Here is a 19,283-nt window from a genome sequence, read left to right on the forward strand (position 1 = left end):
TCGAACCAGGATCTCTAGTGGCACAGTTAACACTGCGATGCAGTGCCTTAGACCACTGCGCCACTCAGGAGACATTTCATGCAATTCTATTAATTTTGCCATGGGGAGAGAGAAAAATGTGCAGTTTTACAGCTAATTTCCTGCAATTCTACCCATTTTGCCATAGCTTGAGGTTGGTAATTAGACCATGCTTACTACTACTACATAATAATAATAATAATGATAATAATAATAATATGCCATTTAGCAGACGCTATTATCCAAAGCGATTTACAGTCATGTGTGCATACATTTTTTACGTATGGGTGGTCCCGGGGATCGAACCCACTACCCTGGCGTTACAAGCGCCATGCTCTACCAATTGAGCTACAGATGACCACCTACATGTTTAGATAGCTGGCCACTAGACTAATTTACCAATCTAAAAATGTTCAGCTGACATGGCTAATTGAGTGGCTGCTGATGCACAACCACATTTCGAAGTTGCACTTTGTGTATTCTATTATTCTAAAAAAAAAAGGTCCCCCAAAAAATACATTATATTTGCATTTTATTTATTTTTGTGTGAAATTGGTCCATGGGCCTACAAATGGGGGGAAGAGTTGCCCAACCCTGTTATAGTGTTGTGCGAACATGACTAAGTCAATTTGGATAAAAGCATCTGCTAAATGGCATATATTATTATATAATATATTATAGTGTTGTGCTTTTGTGTCACTGTCCCTGCTTGAGTCAATCAGTGGGAAGGGAATTTTGATCATTGTGTCTACTACTACATCTCATTGACATAGGGCAGATGTTGTGTAGACATTGTGTAGATGTTGCACTGACGTTAAGAGAGCCCTGGGAGGCAGCTGTCCAGGGTTAAAACTGCGGGCAGACAGTGGGTCTGGGTCCAGAGGGTAAGGGGTTAGACTCAGCTGTCGTGTCAAGACTGGAGCGCGACCTCCGTCCGGCTCATACCCATGCCAGCCTGGATCAGGCAGCAGCACCATGGTGGGTCCAGGGATACCCTCGCTCCATCCAAACTTAAAACAAGCCTGAACTCTGACCCCTGCAGGGTGAGAGGTCGGGAACCCGCAGGCTTCAGCTGTGCGAGCGGGCGACTCACAGGCGACTTCATTTGGGCCCCGATCAGAGACGACACACTCGTTCACAGAAACACACACACACAATGACACACATCATCTAGAAACACACCAGAACACTCTAATAGAACCGCAGACACAGAAAACACCATCATGCACAAAAACCCCCGTAGAGAAAGTGAGTGTGTCTCTTTAAGATAGGGGAGAGGAAAAGGAGAGGCATTTATCAAACAGCATTGTGAGAGCTGTAGATTTAGTCTGGGGCTGGGACCTATCACACTCAATACTTTCCATCGTTTTACAAGCTTTTCACAGGGAAGTAGGGATAACAGTTAATCTCCTCTCAGATACACATTAGAGTTACATACTGTTCTGGACAAGAGCATGCACATACATCAGATATACAGTACCATTCAAAAGTTTGGATACACCTACTCATTCAAGGGTTTTTCTTTATTTTGACTATTTTCTACATTGTAGAATAATAGTGAAGACATCAAAATTATGAAACAACACATATGGAATCATGTAGTATCCCAAAAAGTGTTAAACAAATCTAAATATATTTTATATTTGAGATTCTTCTAAGAAGCCACCCTTTGCCTTGATGACAGCTTTGCACACTCTTGGCATTCTCTCAACCAGCTTCATGAGGTAGTCACCTGGATTGCATTTCAATTAACAGGTGTGCTTTCTTAAAAGTTAATTTGTTAATTTCTTTCCTTCTTAATGCGTTTGAGCCAATCAGTTGTGTTGTGACAAGGTAGGGGTGGTATACAGAAGATAGCCTTATTTGGTAAAAGACCAAGTCCATATTATGGCAAGAACAGCTCAAATAAGCAAAGAGAAACAACAGTCCATCATTACTTTAAGACATGAAGGTCAGTCAATCCGGAAAATGTCAAGAACTTTGAAAGTTTCTTCAAGTGCAGTCGCAAAAACCATCAAGCGTTATGATGAAACTGGCTCTCATGAGGACCGCCACAGGAAAGGAAGACCCAGAGTTAGTACCTATGCTGCAGAGGATAAGTTCATTAGAGTTAACTGCACCTCAGATTGCAGGCAAAATAAATGCTTCACAGAGTTCAAGTAACAGACACATCTCAACATCAACTGTTCAGAGGAGACTGCGTGAATCAGGCCTTCATGGATGAATTGCTGCAAAGTAACCACTACTAAAGGACACCAATAATAATAAGAGACTTGCTTGGGCCAAGAAACATGAGCAATGGACATTAAACCGGTGGAAATCTGTCCTTTGGTCTGATGAGTCCAAATTTGAGATGTATGGTTCCAACCGCCGTGTTTTTGTGAGACGCGGTGTGGGTGAACGGATGACCTCCGTATGTGTGGTTCTCACAAAGAAGCATGGAGGAGGAGGTGTGATGGTGTGCTTTGCTGGTGACACTGTCAGTGATTTATTTAGAATTCAAGGCACACTTAACCAGCATGGCTACCACAGCATTTTGCAGCGATACACCATCCCATCTGATTTGGGCTTAGTGGGACTATCATTTGTTTTTCAACAGGACAATGACCCAAAACACACCTCCGGGCTGTGTAAGGGCTATTTGACCAAGGAGAGTGATGGAGTGCTGCATCAGATGACCTGGCCTCCACAATTACCTGACCTCAACCCAATTGAGATGGTTTGGGATGAGTTGGACCACAGGGTGAAGGAAAAGCAGCCAACAAGGGCTCAGCATATGTGGGAACTCCTTGAAGACTGTTGGAAAAGCATTCCTCATGAAGCTGGTTGAGAGAATGCCAAGAGTGTGCAAAGCTGTCATCAAGGCAAATGGTGGCTACTTTGTAGAACCTCAAATATAAAATATATTTTGATTTGTTTAACACTTATTTGGCTACTACATGATTCCATATGTGTTATTTCATAGTTTTGATATATTCACTATTATTCTACAATGTAGAAAATAGTACAAATAAAGAAAAACCCTTGAATGAGTAGGTGTGTCCAAACTTTTGACTGGTACTGTACATTCTCTCCTAAGCCTCTCACAAGACAGCTTCTCTAATAAAATGACACCAACCCATTTGTTTCTAAAAGTCTAATCCAAAGGGCTTTTTATTACATTCTCTCAAAACTGTGGCACTGTTAGTTTTTTTTACAGTGGGGCATGTAACAATGTTTGGTCCTAGTTCAATCATTTTTTGCACTTGAACATGTCCTGTACAACATTCATGTTGTGAAACACAGCGCGTTTAGTCAAAGACAAAAGTTATTGAGGAGAATACAAAAAAAGAGAACCCACTGACGTCAAACAGACATAACATAACAGAGACCTGAGAGGAGAGTCCGCCGGATTCCAACCCCATCTACTTCCACAACGTGGCTTTAACGCAACACCTACAAACGACCCGTGCCAAATTAAACAGCGAGTCTCTCAGTTATTCAATCTTAAATCGACCTTGTGCCGAGCTCGGGGAGATTTGCACAGACCTTTTACACTACAGTAAGGAAAAAACAAACCTAAAGCCACTGGCCAAGGGCAAAGCCATTTTAACAGTGACCATTCCTATATACTCTAACATATACACTGTCCCACATACTCAGTAAGCAAGGACTGAAACAAGACAGACTTAAAGGGATAGAGAAAGACATACATGCGGAGGGAGATTAAGGAGATACTTTAAACAACAACAGTTTCGTAGCACTAACTTGAATCACCCTGCTTTGTCTATAAAAATCAGGCATAGAACAGGTACCTGGTGCATCAGACAAGCTGATAATGGTACAAAACCTTTGCTATAATACATTCATTAAGCTGAGTTAGGAAACGATACATGTCTAAATTCATCAAGACACGTACAGACAACACACACACATACAGCACGTACAGGTACAGTACAATAGCGACATAAAGAGCTGTTTGGATTGTCATTGGTCAGGCTGGCACAGCGATCCTCTAACAGAAGGTGGTCTATGGTCTCAGAGGCTGTGTGGAAACACTAACGCTTGTAGGGCTGTGTGTTGCAGAATACGAGCAGGTGCTAGCTAGTGTTTTTACGTGTATAGTTGTGCATGTTTTTATTCTTATGTGCATGTGTTTGTGGATTCAGGTGTGTGTGATTGAGTATGTTCCTGCAAGTCCTCACAAACGATCATGGGGGCTGCTTGAATTCCCTTCCCTTTTCGTTTCTCTGCTATTGTCTCAGTTTGATGGTTTTCCTGCTTCTGTGCGCTGAAAGCTGCTGATGGGGGGTGAAAGTGGCCTTGTTTTACCCGAGGGGACATACGGAGGGACGGACAGAACGCAGGGGTTATTCTTAGCTTGAGGCGGGGGTGGCTTTGGCAAGGCATGGTGCCACACGAGGGGGCGAGAGGGCGGGATAGATGTCAGAGTGCCCGTGTGTAGGCGGGGTGGTTAGGGCTTACCGACGCACAGGGCTGTGGGTTCCACTACGAGACGCTGCCACTGGAAGGAAGGGAGGGGAAGGGCTTTGATGTTGCACATCCGACTCCTTGGCTGTTCTACTGGAGTTTCTGACTGGGCCTCATCTTCAGCACCGCACCTTCACCCAACACAGACACCAGAAGTCCTGACTATGGACCAGCATCAGCCCTGATAGAAGTGTGTTTGTCATGAATATGAGTGTGTATGTGAGACTGCGTGTGTATGTGTGTGTATGTGTGTAACAATGTATTTATTGCATGACTTTATCAGCCCTCTCCAGCAGCAGCCTCTGTCTCTTTCTTTTTCTCCTTGACCTTCACAGATGACTTTCTTGACACTTTCTCCTTCCCAGGCTCCTTCAAAGACTCTTTGCTGGCCACCTTAGAAGACTCCTTATTTGACTCCTTGGTGGACTCCTTCTTTTCCTTGGAGTCTTTTGAAGACTCCTTTTTTGACTCTTTCCCCGGGTCCTTGGGCTCTTTGGGCTCCTTGGTGGACTCCTTCTTCTTTTCCTTAGAGGACTCCTTCTTTTCTTTCTTCAGTTCTTTCACAGGCTCTTCCACAGGCTCTTCCACAGGCTCTTCCACTGTCTCCTTGACTGCCCCAGCCGCAGACACTTTCTTGTCCTTGGATTCTTTATCTGAAAAGGGCCAGACAGAGAGATAGCGGTGATTAACACGTTATTACCAGGTACACACTCACATGAACAGAACTCCCACACGTCATCATCTTGGGATTCCTCATCTGTGATGGAGGATAGACAGTCCCTCCTCTTATCTCCATCTCCGATGTGTGGTTTAGAGATGTTCTGTCATTTAGTGGTGACCAATAGGCTGAGGTGAATCTGAGCCAAATGCTCTCTCGTGGTGTTAGCTATGGATAACACTGTTCATAATATAGGTTAAGATTGAATTGTTAGATACTACTGCACTGTTGGAGCTAGGAACACAAGCATTTCGCTACATCTGCAATAACATCTGCTAAATATGTGTATGTGACCAATACAATTTGATTTGATTAGCACTGTGCTCAAGCTAAGGTCAGAGTTGCCCGTCTGCTAAAGTTAGCAATATGTACATATGAGTCAAGGTTATCCTAGATTTGCATTGTGCCGATGCTGTGGTTAGCATACTGTTACACATTGCTATTATGTACAGTACAGCGGAGAGGACTGTGACCCTCGGTACAATTAAGTTCAGGACGGCTTCCAAACCCTCCCGTAGACAAATTGAATTACAACGGCACCTGTCGCATCACAAAGAAACCCCCCTCCCCTTTCTCTCCCTCCTCCACATTGGATTGGCTCTTTGATAAGATAATAGCGGACCGTTGTCTCACAACAATGAGACGTCCTTATCTCCATGAGAAAGGAGAGGGCTGTGTGTGTGGGGGGGGGGGGGAGTGGTGAGTACTCTAAAAGAGTGTGTGTGTTTAAAGACTCCAGAGAGGGACTCCAATCAGCTGGGTAATCGTCTAGGGCTTACAAAGTCCTGGCTGAAGTGTGTGTGTGTGTGTGTGCTGGCTTTTTGTGTGCAGGCTCCGTCTGAAAGGTTCAGTGTGTATCGTGTGGGAGGTGAGTTCCAATGTGTGTAGGCCAGGGGGCCGTATCTGATGTGCTGTGCACGGTCAGGTGCAGTGTGTGTGTGACCTACATGATCCAGTATGTAGAGCGTCATTGTTGCTAGGGCACAGTGTATCAAGGCTGAGTGTGTGTTAGTTGAGGGGCCTTATAAACAGGCTTGTTTTTCCGCCTGCGGCCTCTGGCTCTTTTGTCTAGCCTTCCTAAATGATCCCCACAGGCAAGCCAGTGTAAAAATAACCAAATAAACCAAAATCAACCACCAAAAAGAGACAGAACTGGTTAAATAGTCTCAACAGAAAAGCCTGTGTGAACCAGGAGCAAAGTGCCAGTAAAGCTCCAGTAAATGTGGGCCAGTTAAACAGGGAGCAGTGTCTTATTGTCCTGACTGGCTGCTGTTGGGTTTCCATTTGGGTAACACGGAGGAGAGCTGGGCCCGCACACGCATACACAACACACACACACACACACACACACACACACACACACACACACACACACACACACACACACACACACACACACACACACACACACAACCAACACCCTCAGATCTTTTACAATCACACATAAAAGAGGATGGTTATAGTGACATGCCCTGAGGAAATGCTGACTTAAGAACTCTCTCATTCATATATAAACACAAATGTATGCACAGACACAGCAGAATACAGGCTAGAGTTTAGGTTGATCATTTATGTATGTATTGATTATGTAAATATTGTTGTCTCTATAGATGGAGTGTGTATAGCCATGGGTGTGTGTGTGGGTCTCTGTGGTTAATCCTGTGCGGTAGCGACAGGGCTAATCCAGGCTGGACACTGTCTGTCTGTCACTACTCTGATTGGGAGACATGCAGAATTCTGCAAATATATCCGCTGTGTACAACGAAAAACACCAAATAATGCATGTAGAGCAGAATTAGGCCAATACCCGCTAATTATTAAAATCCAGAAAAGAGCCATTAAATTCTATAACCACTTAAAAGGAAGCGATTCCCAAACCTTCCATAACAAAGCCATCACCTACAGAGAGATGAACTTGGAGAAGAGTCTCCTAAGTAAGCTGGTCCTGGGACTCTGTTCACAAACACAAACAGACCCCACAGAGCCCCAGAACAACAACAACAACACAATTAGACCCAACCAAATCATGAGAAAACAAAAAGAGAATTACTTGACACATTGGAAAGAATTAACAAAAAAACTGAGCAAACTAGAATGCTATTTGGCCCTAAACAGAGAGTACATAGTGGCAGAATACCTGACCACTGTGACTGACCCAAAATTAAGGAAAGCTTTGACTATGTACAGACTCAGTGAGCATAGCCTTGCTATTGAGAAAGGCCGCCGTAGGCAGACCTGGCTCTCAAGAGAAGACAGGCTATGTGCACACTGCCCACAAAATGAGGTGGAAACTGAGCTGCACTTCCTAACCTCCTGCCAAATGTATGACCATATTAGAGACACATATTTCCCTCAGATTACAGAGATCCACAAAGAATTCGAAAACAAACCCAATTTTGATAAACTGCCTTATCTACTGGGTGAAAAACCACAGTGTGCCATCACAGCAGCAAGATTTGTGACCTGTTGCCAAAAAAAAGGAAGAACAAACACCACTGTAAATACAACCCATATTTATGTTTATTCATTTTCCCATTTGTACTTTAACTATTTGCACATTGTTACAACACTGTATATAGACATATGACATTTGAAATGTCTTTATTATTTTAGAACTTCTGAGTGTAATGATTACTGTTTATTTCACTTTTGTTAACTATCTACTTCAATTGAATTGAATTGAATTGAATTGAATTGAGAGAGAGAGAGAGAGAGAGAGAGAGAGAGAGAGAGAGAGAGAGAGAGAGAGAGAGAGAGAGAGAGAGAGAGAGAGAGAGAGAGAGAGAGAGAAGAGAGAGAGAGAAAGAGAGAAAGAGAGAGAGAGAGAGAGAGAGAGAGAGAGAGAGAGGGGGGAGCCTCTGTCCACACTTCACTGAACAGACACTGGAGAAAGTGGAGACACCAGGGTGACTGACACATCAGATCTCTGTGAGCGTGTGCGTTTATGGATAAGAGTTAAAGTGCGTGTGTGTCCGCATGATTGAAAGAATGGGAAAGTATGGGAGTGTGTTAGATAGGGAGAGAATTGTGTGTGTGTGAGAGAGAAAAAGAGAGAGAAAGAAAGGAGCGAGAACTAGCCAAAGTAAAGCGTATACAGAAACCAAGATGCAAAACTCTTCCTTACAAACCCCTCCCATTTGTTAGAATCAAGCATTGATTGACAGTTGGGTTTCCTTCTACAAATCAGTCCTATTGTGACAGACCCAAGCCCGAACCACTTCAGCTGCTGCTGCTACTCCCCACACAGAAATACATGGGAGATCACGTGGCAATAAAAAAGCTGTGGCAGACATTTTTCATGCAGACAACCAGAACCCTTTTGTCTGTGAAAAAGGGTTAACAGGGACATTTTAACAGGACTTGATAAATATTTACATTGTAAAAGATGGGGTTATAGCATCAGAGAGTCAGGTCATCTCCTAATTTTATTTGATCAACAAAGTAACAAAGCGGAACCTTCTAGACTAAACAGAGAATCAGTTTTACCGTGGGCCACTCTGTAGAGGAAACAGCAGCAAACAGTCGCCAGCTGTAACGCTAACCCAATACCACAGCATCACCGTCATCATCATCACCAACATTGTCATATTAACCTACGTCAAATATGTTTGCAGATGTTCATTTTATGAGGACATTTGTACCGTATTGGTGAGTAGGTGTGTGTGTGGGTGTGTTCATGACAGTGTGTATTGATGTGTATGGTGTGGGCTCGAATAAATTTGACGGCAACACTGTACACTCCGTCAGCAACACAAAAAACAGCCAAACAAATGTCAGCATGTCGATAACATTTACCCAGAGGAGAATGGTCCTATCGCCTTTTCTTCAAAGCAGAGATTGTCCGCTCGGCTTCCCCTCTAAGAGAAGAGAGCGGGTGTTCTTTAGAGCTTCAGGGGGCCGTAGTCAAAATACACACAGGCCTCACAGAGAGCCTGCATTCCCCTGTGTCCCCAGACCATGCGGGAGGCTTCTGCCTTGCTTCCCACTCTTATAAATACCGCCGCTAAACTGCTTCGCTTGCCAGGGACCGGCCACGCAGCTCTGTGATGTGAAGTGTGTTTGATGTGTGTCTGAGTGTGGTCCAGACTAAACGGCCACAACAGCATTGTGTTAATCTAAAAACTAAACGTAGAGGCTGGCAATGTGGGAATGGAGTGTTGAGAGAGGACAGGAGAGGACAGGAGAGGAGAGGAGGAGAGTGGACAGAGAGAAGAGAGAAGAGGAGGGGACAGAGAGAGGAGAGGAGAGGAGTGGACAGAGAGAGGAGAGGAGAGGACAGAGAGAGGACAGAGAGAGGAGAGGAGAGGAGAGGAGAGGAGAGGAGAGGAGAGGAGAGGAGAGGAGAGGAGAGGAGAGGAGAGGAGAGGAGAGGAGAGGAGAGGAGAGGAGAGGAGAGGAGAGGAGAGGACAGAGAGAGGACAGAGAGAGGAGAGGAGAGGACAGAGAGAGGAGAGGAGAGGACAGAGAGAGGAGAGGAGAGGACAGAGAGAGGAGAGGAGAGGACAGGAGTGGAAAGGAGAGGAGAGGAGAGGAAAGTATACAAGCTAGGCAATTGTCGGTGGAACAGGGGACTTGGGTTGCAGCACATTTACAGACAAACACATATTCAGGTGTCAGAGACTAGTTACCTTTCTAGCTCCTCTATGCTCTCTTTAAGTGCACACACAGCAGCTGTATGAGGGGTGGGTGGAGGTTGGGGTTATGTTCACGCGGCTGTGTAAACACTGGGCTGTAATCCCAGAAAGTCGTGGCGTCTAAGCCAGTAACCCCTCTGGTAAACCGCTGCATGATCAAGCAAATTACACTCCCAATAGGAGGGGGAGGCAGTGGTTATAGTCCCATCCAACCCCCTCCTACTCACAGGCAGCGCTGGAGAGAGAGACGGAGACTGGAACCACAGCGAAAGAGTTCTTAGTGGGAGACACGAGTGTTGGGACAGCTGCTAATGAAACGGCTACTGACTGTGTGTGTGTCTGTCCAAGGGAAAAGTTAATGTGTGATAAATGATGTGTCTTTGTTATAGTGCTTATGTGTGTGTGTGTGTGTGTGAGAGAAAGTGTGTGTGTATAACCGACTGTGTGTGTATCTATGTGTCCCTTCCCCTGGCCTGGCTGTCTCTCAGCAGCAGGTCCAGTTAATAAAGCAGTCTATCAGTCCATCTGGGGGTGGCCTGAGCCTGACAGCCGGAGAGGTAGAGTCAACGCAGAGTGTGGAGAGGCTTTAATAACTCCTCTCAGACAGGGAGGGACTGTCCCTCACTGGGGGCTGTGTGTATGGGAGGGGGTTGAAGTGGATACACAGGGTCGGGGTCTCTGTGTCAGATGCCCAGAGATAAGTCCAGTCCACACTCAGGCCTTTGTCTGCCTGTGGGACGTCTGAACAATATGTTTCGTATGTGTCAGGACAGGGCTGCATTATCGCATAGACCAACAAGGCATGGGCCTAAGCTAAATAAACACAGCCAAATGGACTGAACTCCAGTCTCGCTTGACCATAGACTACTATGGGAAGGCTTTCAGTTACAAACTGGTCCAGACACAGAGGCTCTATGACTCTATGACCAACCTGGAGAATGCCAACTCCGCCATGTTTGGTACACACATTGCAGGCTGGAGATGGGGAGGGGTCTTGACGTGATTCTAGACCATTGTGTGACTGTGGCAGAACCACCCCGTTTGACCCATTCAGCAGTCAGACTCCAGCTGAGACTACAGCTACAATAGAGCCTCTGTGTCTTTCCCAAACCTGGGAGAACCGTTAGAACCGCCAGCCTAACCCTAGCCCAACCCTGCGGTGTCTACCTACCCGTCTCGAGTCCCAACAATGAGGTCCAAATGCTTCCTGGAACCCAATCTCACACACACGTCTCAGAAGCGGCAGCACGGCCATGATGGTGAACGCAAATATAGCAACACACCATTCAGAAAATAATGACTGTGTGCCGCTTTCCAACATTTCCCTTCACAAAAGGTCAAGCAGGAAAAGAGCATCTGAAAGTTCCCTGAAAAACGCCAGACTTTACCTCAGAGGCGTAAGCAAGGTGAGTGGAGAGAGAGAAAGCGGGAGGAAATTGGCAGAAATGAATTTTGGAAACAAATTACAGAAGCCAATAATATCGTTCAGCCAGACGGGCCGCTGAGAAAGGTCTCGCTAACGTGTTTCAGGGGACCGGTGCCAGAGACTAGGGCAGACAGCACGCTCCACAACGCTCTGGCACTTACACAATGTCCTTCTGCTCCTAACACACATTCTATAGACTGTATAGCACTCTGTGGTGGAGGTACAGTGGCTGTGAAGAGAGACTAGTTTAGCACATTCAACCACATAGGCCTGTAAATCCCCCCTTTATAGTGAGGGGGAAAAGTATTTGATCCCCTGCTGATTTTGTACGTTTTCCCACTGACCAAGATATGATCAGTCTATAATTTTAATGGTAGGTTTATTTGAACAGTGAGAGACAGAATAACAACAAAACAATCCAGAAAAACGCATGTCAAAAATGTTATAAATTGATTTGCATTTTAATGAGGGAAATAAGTATTTGACCCCTCTGCAAAACATTACTTAGTACTTGGTGGCAAAACCCTTGTTGGCAATCACAGAGGTCAGACGTTTCTTGTAGTTGGCCACTAGGTTTTCACACATCTCAGGAGGGATTTTGTCCCACTCCTCTTTGCAGATCTTCTCCAAGTCATTAAGGTTTCGAGCCTGACGTTTGGCAACTTGAACCTTCAGCTCCCTCCACAGATTTTCTATGGGATTAAGGTCTGTAGACTGGCTAGGCCACTCCAGGACCTTAATGTGCTTCTTCTTGAGCCACTCCTTTGATGCCTTGGCCATGTGTTTTGGGTCATTGTCATGCTGGAATACCCATCCACGACCCATTTTCAATGCCCTGGCTGAGGGAAGGAGGTTCTCACCCAAGATTTGACGGTACATAGCCCCGTCCATCGTCCCTTTGACGCGGTGAAGTTGTCCTGTCCCCTTAGCAGAAAAACACCCCCAAAGCATAATGTTTCTACCTCCATGTTTGACGGTGGGTATGGTGTTCTTGGGGTCATAGGCAGCATTCCTCCTCCTCCAAACACGGCGAGTTGAGTTGATGCCAAAGAGCTCGATTTTGGTCTCATTTGACCACAACACTTTCACCCAGTTCTCCTCTGAATCATTCAGATGTCCATTGGCAAACATCAGACGGCCCTGTATATGTGCTTTCTTGAGCAGGGGGACCTTGCGGGCACTGCAGGATTTCAGTCCTTCACGGCGTAGTGTGTTACCAATTGTTTTCTTGGTGACTATGGTCCCAGCTGCCTTGAGATCATTGACAAGATCCTCCTGTGTAGTTCTGGGATGATTCCTCACCGTTCTCATGATCATTGCAACTCCACGAGGTGAGATCTTGCATGGAGCCCCAGGCCGAGGGAGATTGACAGTTCTTTTGTGTTTCTTCGAATAATCGCACCAACTGTTGTCACCTTCTCACCAAGCTGCTTGGCGATGGTCTTGTAGCCCATTCCAGCCTTGTGTAGGTCTACAATCTTGTCCCTGACATCCTTGGAGAGCTCTTTGGTCTTGGCCATGGTGGAGAGTTTGGAATCTGATTGATTGATTGCTTCTGTGGACAGGTGTCTTTTATACAGGTAACAAACTGAGATTAGGAGCACTCCCTTTAAGAGTGTGCTCCTAATCTCAGCTCGTTACCTGTATAAAAGACACCTGGGAGCCAGAAATCTTTCTGATTGAGAGGGGGTCAAATACTTATTTCCCTCATTAAAATGCAAATCAATTTATAACATTTTTGACATGCGTTTTTCTGGATTTTTTTGTTGTTATTCTGTCTCTCACTGTTCAAATAAACCTACCATTAAAATTATAGACTGATAATTTCTTTGTCAGTGGGCAAACGTACAAAATCAGCAGGGGATCAAATACTTTTTTCCCTCACTGTACACCCCTTTCTTTCCCTCGTCATACTGTTCTATTCTATCTTCTATACCTCTCCTCTGTCAAGTTATCCCTCTATCCAATGGAGGCCTGGCTTGTTTTTAAGCACGTTGTGACAAATGTATTTATAGAAAAAGTGCTACATATCCAGTTTACCATTAACTTAACATTCTTTAAGAATATTTGTCGCTGCTGTCACTACTACTGGGCAAACACTCCAGACTGGCCATGATTAGTGGGTTTGTGAGCAGGAAACAGCGGGAGAAAGAGAGAGGGAGAAAGAGAAGGGGAGAAAGTTGAGAAGAGAGGACCTTAATCATCTTCCAGTGTGGCTGCTGGTCTGGTTGGATAGGGTTTATTTCATACTATTCCTGGGCCTGGAATGTGCTGCGAGGCAGACCAGGGCTGCCCATCGCTTTGTGTTCTGCATAGCCCACAGACATATCAGACCAGACCAGCTCAGCTCAACCCACCAAACACCAACCACTCAGACACACAGGAATGCATGCCCCTAACCCCGCAAACCAGAGAATGATATTATTTCACCGAATATATACAAATACTGTGATAATGTATACAAACAAGCATTCGCACGCACACACACACCATAATCACTCTGCAATTGCATCCTTATTACTGTCTGCATCATCCTGTCCCACACTGATGATGCGGATTGTCCCAGCAATCCTATCCTTTGTGGTCACAGTATGAGGAAACTCCCCAACAGAGATGAGAGTAAATACAGAGAGAGGAGAGAGGTAAGTATGTACATGATATATGGATGGGAGACAGAGAGATTGAGAAATAAATGAAGAGGGAGAGCGAGCGAGAGACTAGGAAATATATGGAGAGAGAGAGTTGTGGACAGAGAGACACACAGAGCAATAGATGGAGAGATAGAGAGACAGAAACACACAGGCAGAGAGAGAGAGAGAGAGAGCAGAGGTGGGTGGTGCAGGCATCTCTTGGCCCCAGAGGGTGTGGTGCAGGGGGGAATCATTCCCGCGGTCTGCAGGGATATTTTCTCTCTGCTGGCCACGCCCTGGTACTAACCATCTCTGCTCTGCTCCAGTCATCTACACACACACACACACACACACACACACGATCCAAAAGCACATGCACACAAATCTATGCATGATGACATAAATTCAGACAAACACACTACTACAGTTTGTACTTCCGTTGTCAACTCCCTCTTGCGTTCTGCACAGTCTGCACTCTGCCTAAATACAGCGAGCCACATCTTAAGGCACAATTACAATACTGGGCATAGTACACACAAACACACATGCTACTCTCTCCATAAACAAACAACTATTCACTACCCACACACACACACCCATCATGTACTTACATAAACATTTGACTCACAAACACGTGCACACACACACAACCATATGATGCCCACACACAAGCATACTCTCAGTGTTGACACACACAAACATACTGTCCACACACACGCAATCTCATTGGCCCGCCGGAGGCTGCCTTTGTTGCGGTGTAGCCGGCGGTTGGTTTCAGAGTGCTGCCCGCGGAATCCCTCCAAATTGTTTTCACACTCCTCTGGTTTGGGTTGGCCTGGTAACAGTCCTCCACACACAACCAGCCACCGCTGCTCGCCTTGTTTCACAGAAATCACCACCAACACACAACTATGCTTTTGTAAAAAATATGGACTGGTGTGTGTTTACAAAAATATGGATGTATTTAAAGAGGCCCGGCCACAAACAGGTGGTCCATGTCACATGTCTTTCCTGAATAGAACTCAACACAATTTCTGAAAACCTCAGATATTTCTCTCCGGGTAAAAAGTACATGCTTGCTTCAGCTAGTGTGTGACTGCGGCTAAACCCAGAGGGGCTAAAACAAGGACAGAAGTGTTTCACTTTAACAACTGACAACGTATTGTTGTTCTCATGCACCCAAAGAGATTAGTTTACCACTAGACTGAGCTACACAATTATAGCCTTACTGCCATTATAGATTTACTCAGCATATAACTAACAACATGGAACTATTTTTCAACTATCATCTGAAAACCATTGTGTTGACTTATCCAAAGCAAGACATGAGAACACATGGTTGACACAGTAACGGCTTGTTTTTCCCCACACTGTGAATTGGTTATTTTATCCACAATGACACATGCTAGCCTATAGCCTAGCTACTGTTGTTGAGTGGTGGGAATGGAAACGGTGACTTGGATGACTGTATGGAGTCTATTGTTGATGACAGAAGGTACTGTTGACTGAGGACAATGAGGATGTGTGTGAGTGTTCCATCTATCCTGCCATCTCTTACCAACCCACGTCTCGTCACACATTTCCATTTTCACACACCCTTGATGAAACGTTGGCGTACTAAGCTGACTTCTACTATTTTAAGTGCTACAATAAATAACATTTAAGTATACATTTATGGTTAAAAAATGAATATAAAACGGTAAAAGTAAGGTCATTTCACACATACACCCCCATAACCAGAGCATGACCTTGGCCTGTCGTAAGGAGAACTATAAAAAGGACATATTTCACAGCAGTGTTTTCTTTCTCGTCCATGCGGAGCTGAGGGAGAAAGGGCACCTCCCTGGGTCGGCAGCCACACTGCTACCCCGCTGGGGTACACCCCCCTCCCCCCCAACCCACCCTCCATATCCCCCCAAAACCAAACCACTGACGCCCCTCCGGACCTCTCTGGACCACAGGACTGAGCTCTGATCCACATACATCTATGTACATTGGATCCACATCTACGTGTATACACACACACACACACACACACACAGTTTAAAGACAGTGCTGTGGTCTACCAGCTCTACTAAACTGTCCAAATGCCCCTGGCCTTCCTCTGGGGAAACCCCACCTCACTCAATACCTTACCCCCCCCCCCTCGACACCTACAGTTGAAATCTGAAGTTTACATTCACCTTAGCCAAATACATTTAAACTCAGTTTTTCACAATTCCTGACATTTAATCCTTAGGTCAGTTAGGATCACCACTTTATTTTAAGAATGTGAAATGTCAGAATAATAGTAGAGAGAATGATTTATTTCAGCTTTTATTTCTTTCATCACATTCCCAGTGTGTCAGAAGTTTACATACACTCAACTAGTATTTGGTAGCTTTGCCTTTAAATTGTTTAACTTGGGTCAAACGTTTCAGGTAGCCTTCCACAAGCTTCCCGCAATAAGTTGGGTGAATTTTGGCCCATTCCTCCTGACAGAGCTGGAGTAACTGAGTCAGGTTCGCACACGCTTTTTCAGTTCTGCCCACAAATATTCTATAGGATTGAGGTCAGGGCTTTGTGATGGCCACTCTAATACCTTGACTTTGTTGTCCTTAAGCCATTTTGCCACAACTTTGGAAGTATGCTTGGTGTCATTGTCCATTTGGAAGACCAATTTGCGACCAAGCTTTAACTTCCTGACTGATGTCTTGAGATGTTGCTTCAATATGTCCACATAATTTTCCTTCCTCATGATGCCATCTATTTTGTGAAGTGCACCAGTCCCTCCTGTAGCAAAGCACCCCCACAGCATGATGCTGCCACCCCCGTGCTTCACGGTTGGGATGGTGTTCTTTGGCTTGAGAGCACCCCCTTTTTCCTCCAAACATAATAATGGTCATTATGGCCAAACAGTTCTATTTTTGTTTCATCAGACCAGAGGACATTTCTCCAAAAAGTGGCTTCTTCCTTGCTGAGCGGCCTTTCAGGTTATGTCGATATAGGACTCGTTTTACTGTGGATATAGATACTTTCGCACCAAAGTACGTTCATCTCTAGGAGACAGAACGCGTCTCCTTCCTGAGCGGTATGATGGCTGCGTGGTCCCTTGGTGTTTATACTTGCGTACTATTGTTTGTACAGATGAATGTGGTACCTTCAGGCATTTGGAAAATTCTCCCAAGGATGAACCAGACTTGTGGAGGTCTACAATTCTATTTCTGAGGTCTTGGCTGATTTCTTTTGATTTTCCCATGATGTCAAGCAAAGAGGCACTGAGTTTGAAGGTAGGCCTTGAAATACATCCACAGGGACACCTCCAATTGACTCAAATGATGTCAATTGGCCTATCAGAAGCTTCTAAAGCCATGACATCATTTTCTGGAATTTTCCAAGCTGTTTAAAGGCACAGTCAACTTAGTGTATGTAAACTTCTGACCCACTGGAATTGTGATACAGTGAATTATAAGTGAAATAATCTGTCTGTAAACAATTGTTGGAAAAATTACTTGTGTCATGCACAAAGTAGATGTCCTAACCGACTTGCCAAAACTATAGTTTGTTAACAAGAAATGTGGAGTGGTTGAAAAACAAGTTTTTAAACTTCCGACTTCAACTGTATGCCACTAATGCTATTTCTCGCAATCTGTCCAAAGACACCATATCCCTCTATACATACACACAAGTGAACACACTGCATATTTTCTGACCCTAGGCCACAGACATACACACTGTCCTTGGATTACAAGACAGATGAAAATCACCACTTGACTTATCAATACTCAACGGTCCAGTAAGAGAACACACAGACACACACACCCTGCCTCTCGCTTTTTCTCTGGCCAGACATTGATTTCTGTTTTCAGTGGTGATTGCTACACTGTGTGGCGGTTGGGTCGGTCCCACTCTGCCAAAGATACATTTCACAACCACATCTCCCACGGAAAAGAGGGGGAGCGGGGAGGAGAAGAAAACGTCAGGAAATATTTCAATCAAAGATACTGCCCTTGAAAACAAAGGGGACTTTATACTTGGGGAGTCCCCCCTCTCCATCCCCTCCCTCTTCCCCCACCCCTCCCTCTCCTCCCTCGCTCTTTTCTTTGAGAGCAGACAAGTGTTTGAAGCATAGTATGTGTATGTGAGGTCCAAGCACGCCCCCATTCACGTCGACGAGAGCTTCAAGTTCCTCGGTGTCCACATCACTAAGGATCTATCATGGTCATAACCAGACACACCAACAAAGTCGTGAAGAGGGCACAACAAAGCCTCTTCCCCCTCAGGAGGCTGAAAAGAGTCGGCATGGGCCCTCAGATCCTCAAAAAGTTTTACAGCTGCACCATCAAGAGCATCTTGACTGGCTGCATCACCGCTTGGTAAGGCAACTGCTTGGCTTCCGACCGCAAGGTGCTACAGAGGGTAGTGCGTGCGGCTCAGTACATCACTGGGGCCGAGCTCACTTCCATCCAGGACCTCTATACCAGGCGGTGTCAGAGGAAGGCCCAAAACATTGTCCAAAACTCCAGCCACCCAAGCAACAGATTGTTCTCTCTGCTATCGCACGGCAAGCGGAACCAACACACCAAGTCTGGAACAAACAAGACCCTGAACAGCTTCTACCCTCAAGCCATAAGACTTCTAAACAAGGCTGCTAAATAGCTACTCAAATGGCTACCCGAACTACCTGCATTGACCCTTTTGTGCACTAACTCTCTTGCACTGACTCTATGCACACATACTGGACTCTACCCACACACTCACACATACTTACACCCCAACACACACACAAACAAACACTACATACGCCCACACACACATGCATACTGACGCCACACACTCACACACTTTCACACTCACCACATACGCTGCTGCTACTGTCTATTATCTATCCTGTTGCCTAATCACTTTACCTGTATGTGCATAGCTACCTCAATTTCCTCGTACCCCTGCACATCGACTCGCTACTGGTACTCCCTGTATATAGCCATGCTATTTTCTACTCCTTATATACAGTATAGCCATGTTATTTTCACTCATTATTTTTATTTGTTATTCACTGTGTATTTATTCCTCGTGTCACTATTTTATTTTTATTTTTTTTATCTTATCTTTAACTCTGCATCGTTGGAAATGGACCCGTAAGTAAGCATTTCACCGTTCGTTTACACCTGTTGTTTATTTTTATTTAACCTTTATTTAACTAGGCAAGTCAGTTAAGAACAAATTCTTATTTACAATGACGGCCTACACCGGCCAAACCCGGACGACGCTGGGCCAATTGTGCGCCGCCCTATGGGACTCCCAATCACGGGGAGGTCTGTAGTGACGCCTCAAGCACTGAGATGCAGTGCCTTGGACCGCTGCGCCACTCAGGAGCCCATCTTAGGTTTATGAAGCATGTGACAAAT

At 45.1% G+C, this 19,283-nt stretch overlaps 1 protein-coding gene across 1 annotated transcript in view; it reads right to left on the bottom strand.

The window, feature by feature from the left end:
* Positions 1-3,146: 3,146 nt before the first annotated feature.
* The window catches only part of LOC311114437 (protein PTHB1-like), a gene marked incomplete at its 5' end in the record, with an annotated part of 165,235 nt that continues 149,098 nt past the window's right edge, over positions 3,147-19,283 (bottom strand). The window contains 1 exon segment of the mRNA XM_084157191.1: positions 3,147-5,141. Within this exon segment, the coding sequence (XP_084013317.1) occupies positions 4,768-5,141 (374 nt within the window). The 3' untranslated portion in view covers positions 3,147-4,767.

The sequence above is a fragment of the Coregonus lavaretus genome, assembly GCF_964263955.1.
Source record: "Coregonus lavaretus genome assembly, chromosome: 3".
NCBI classification, from domain to species: domain Eukaryota; kingdom Metazoa; phylum Chordata; class Actinopteri; order Salmoniformes; family Salmonidae; genus Coregonus; species Coregonus lavaretus.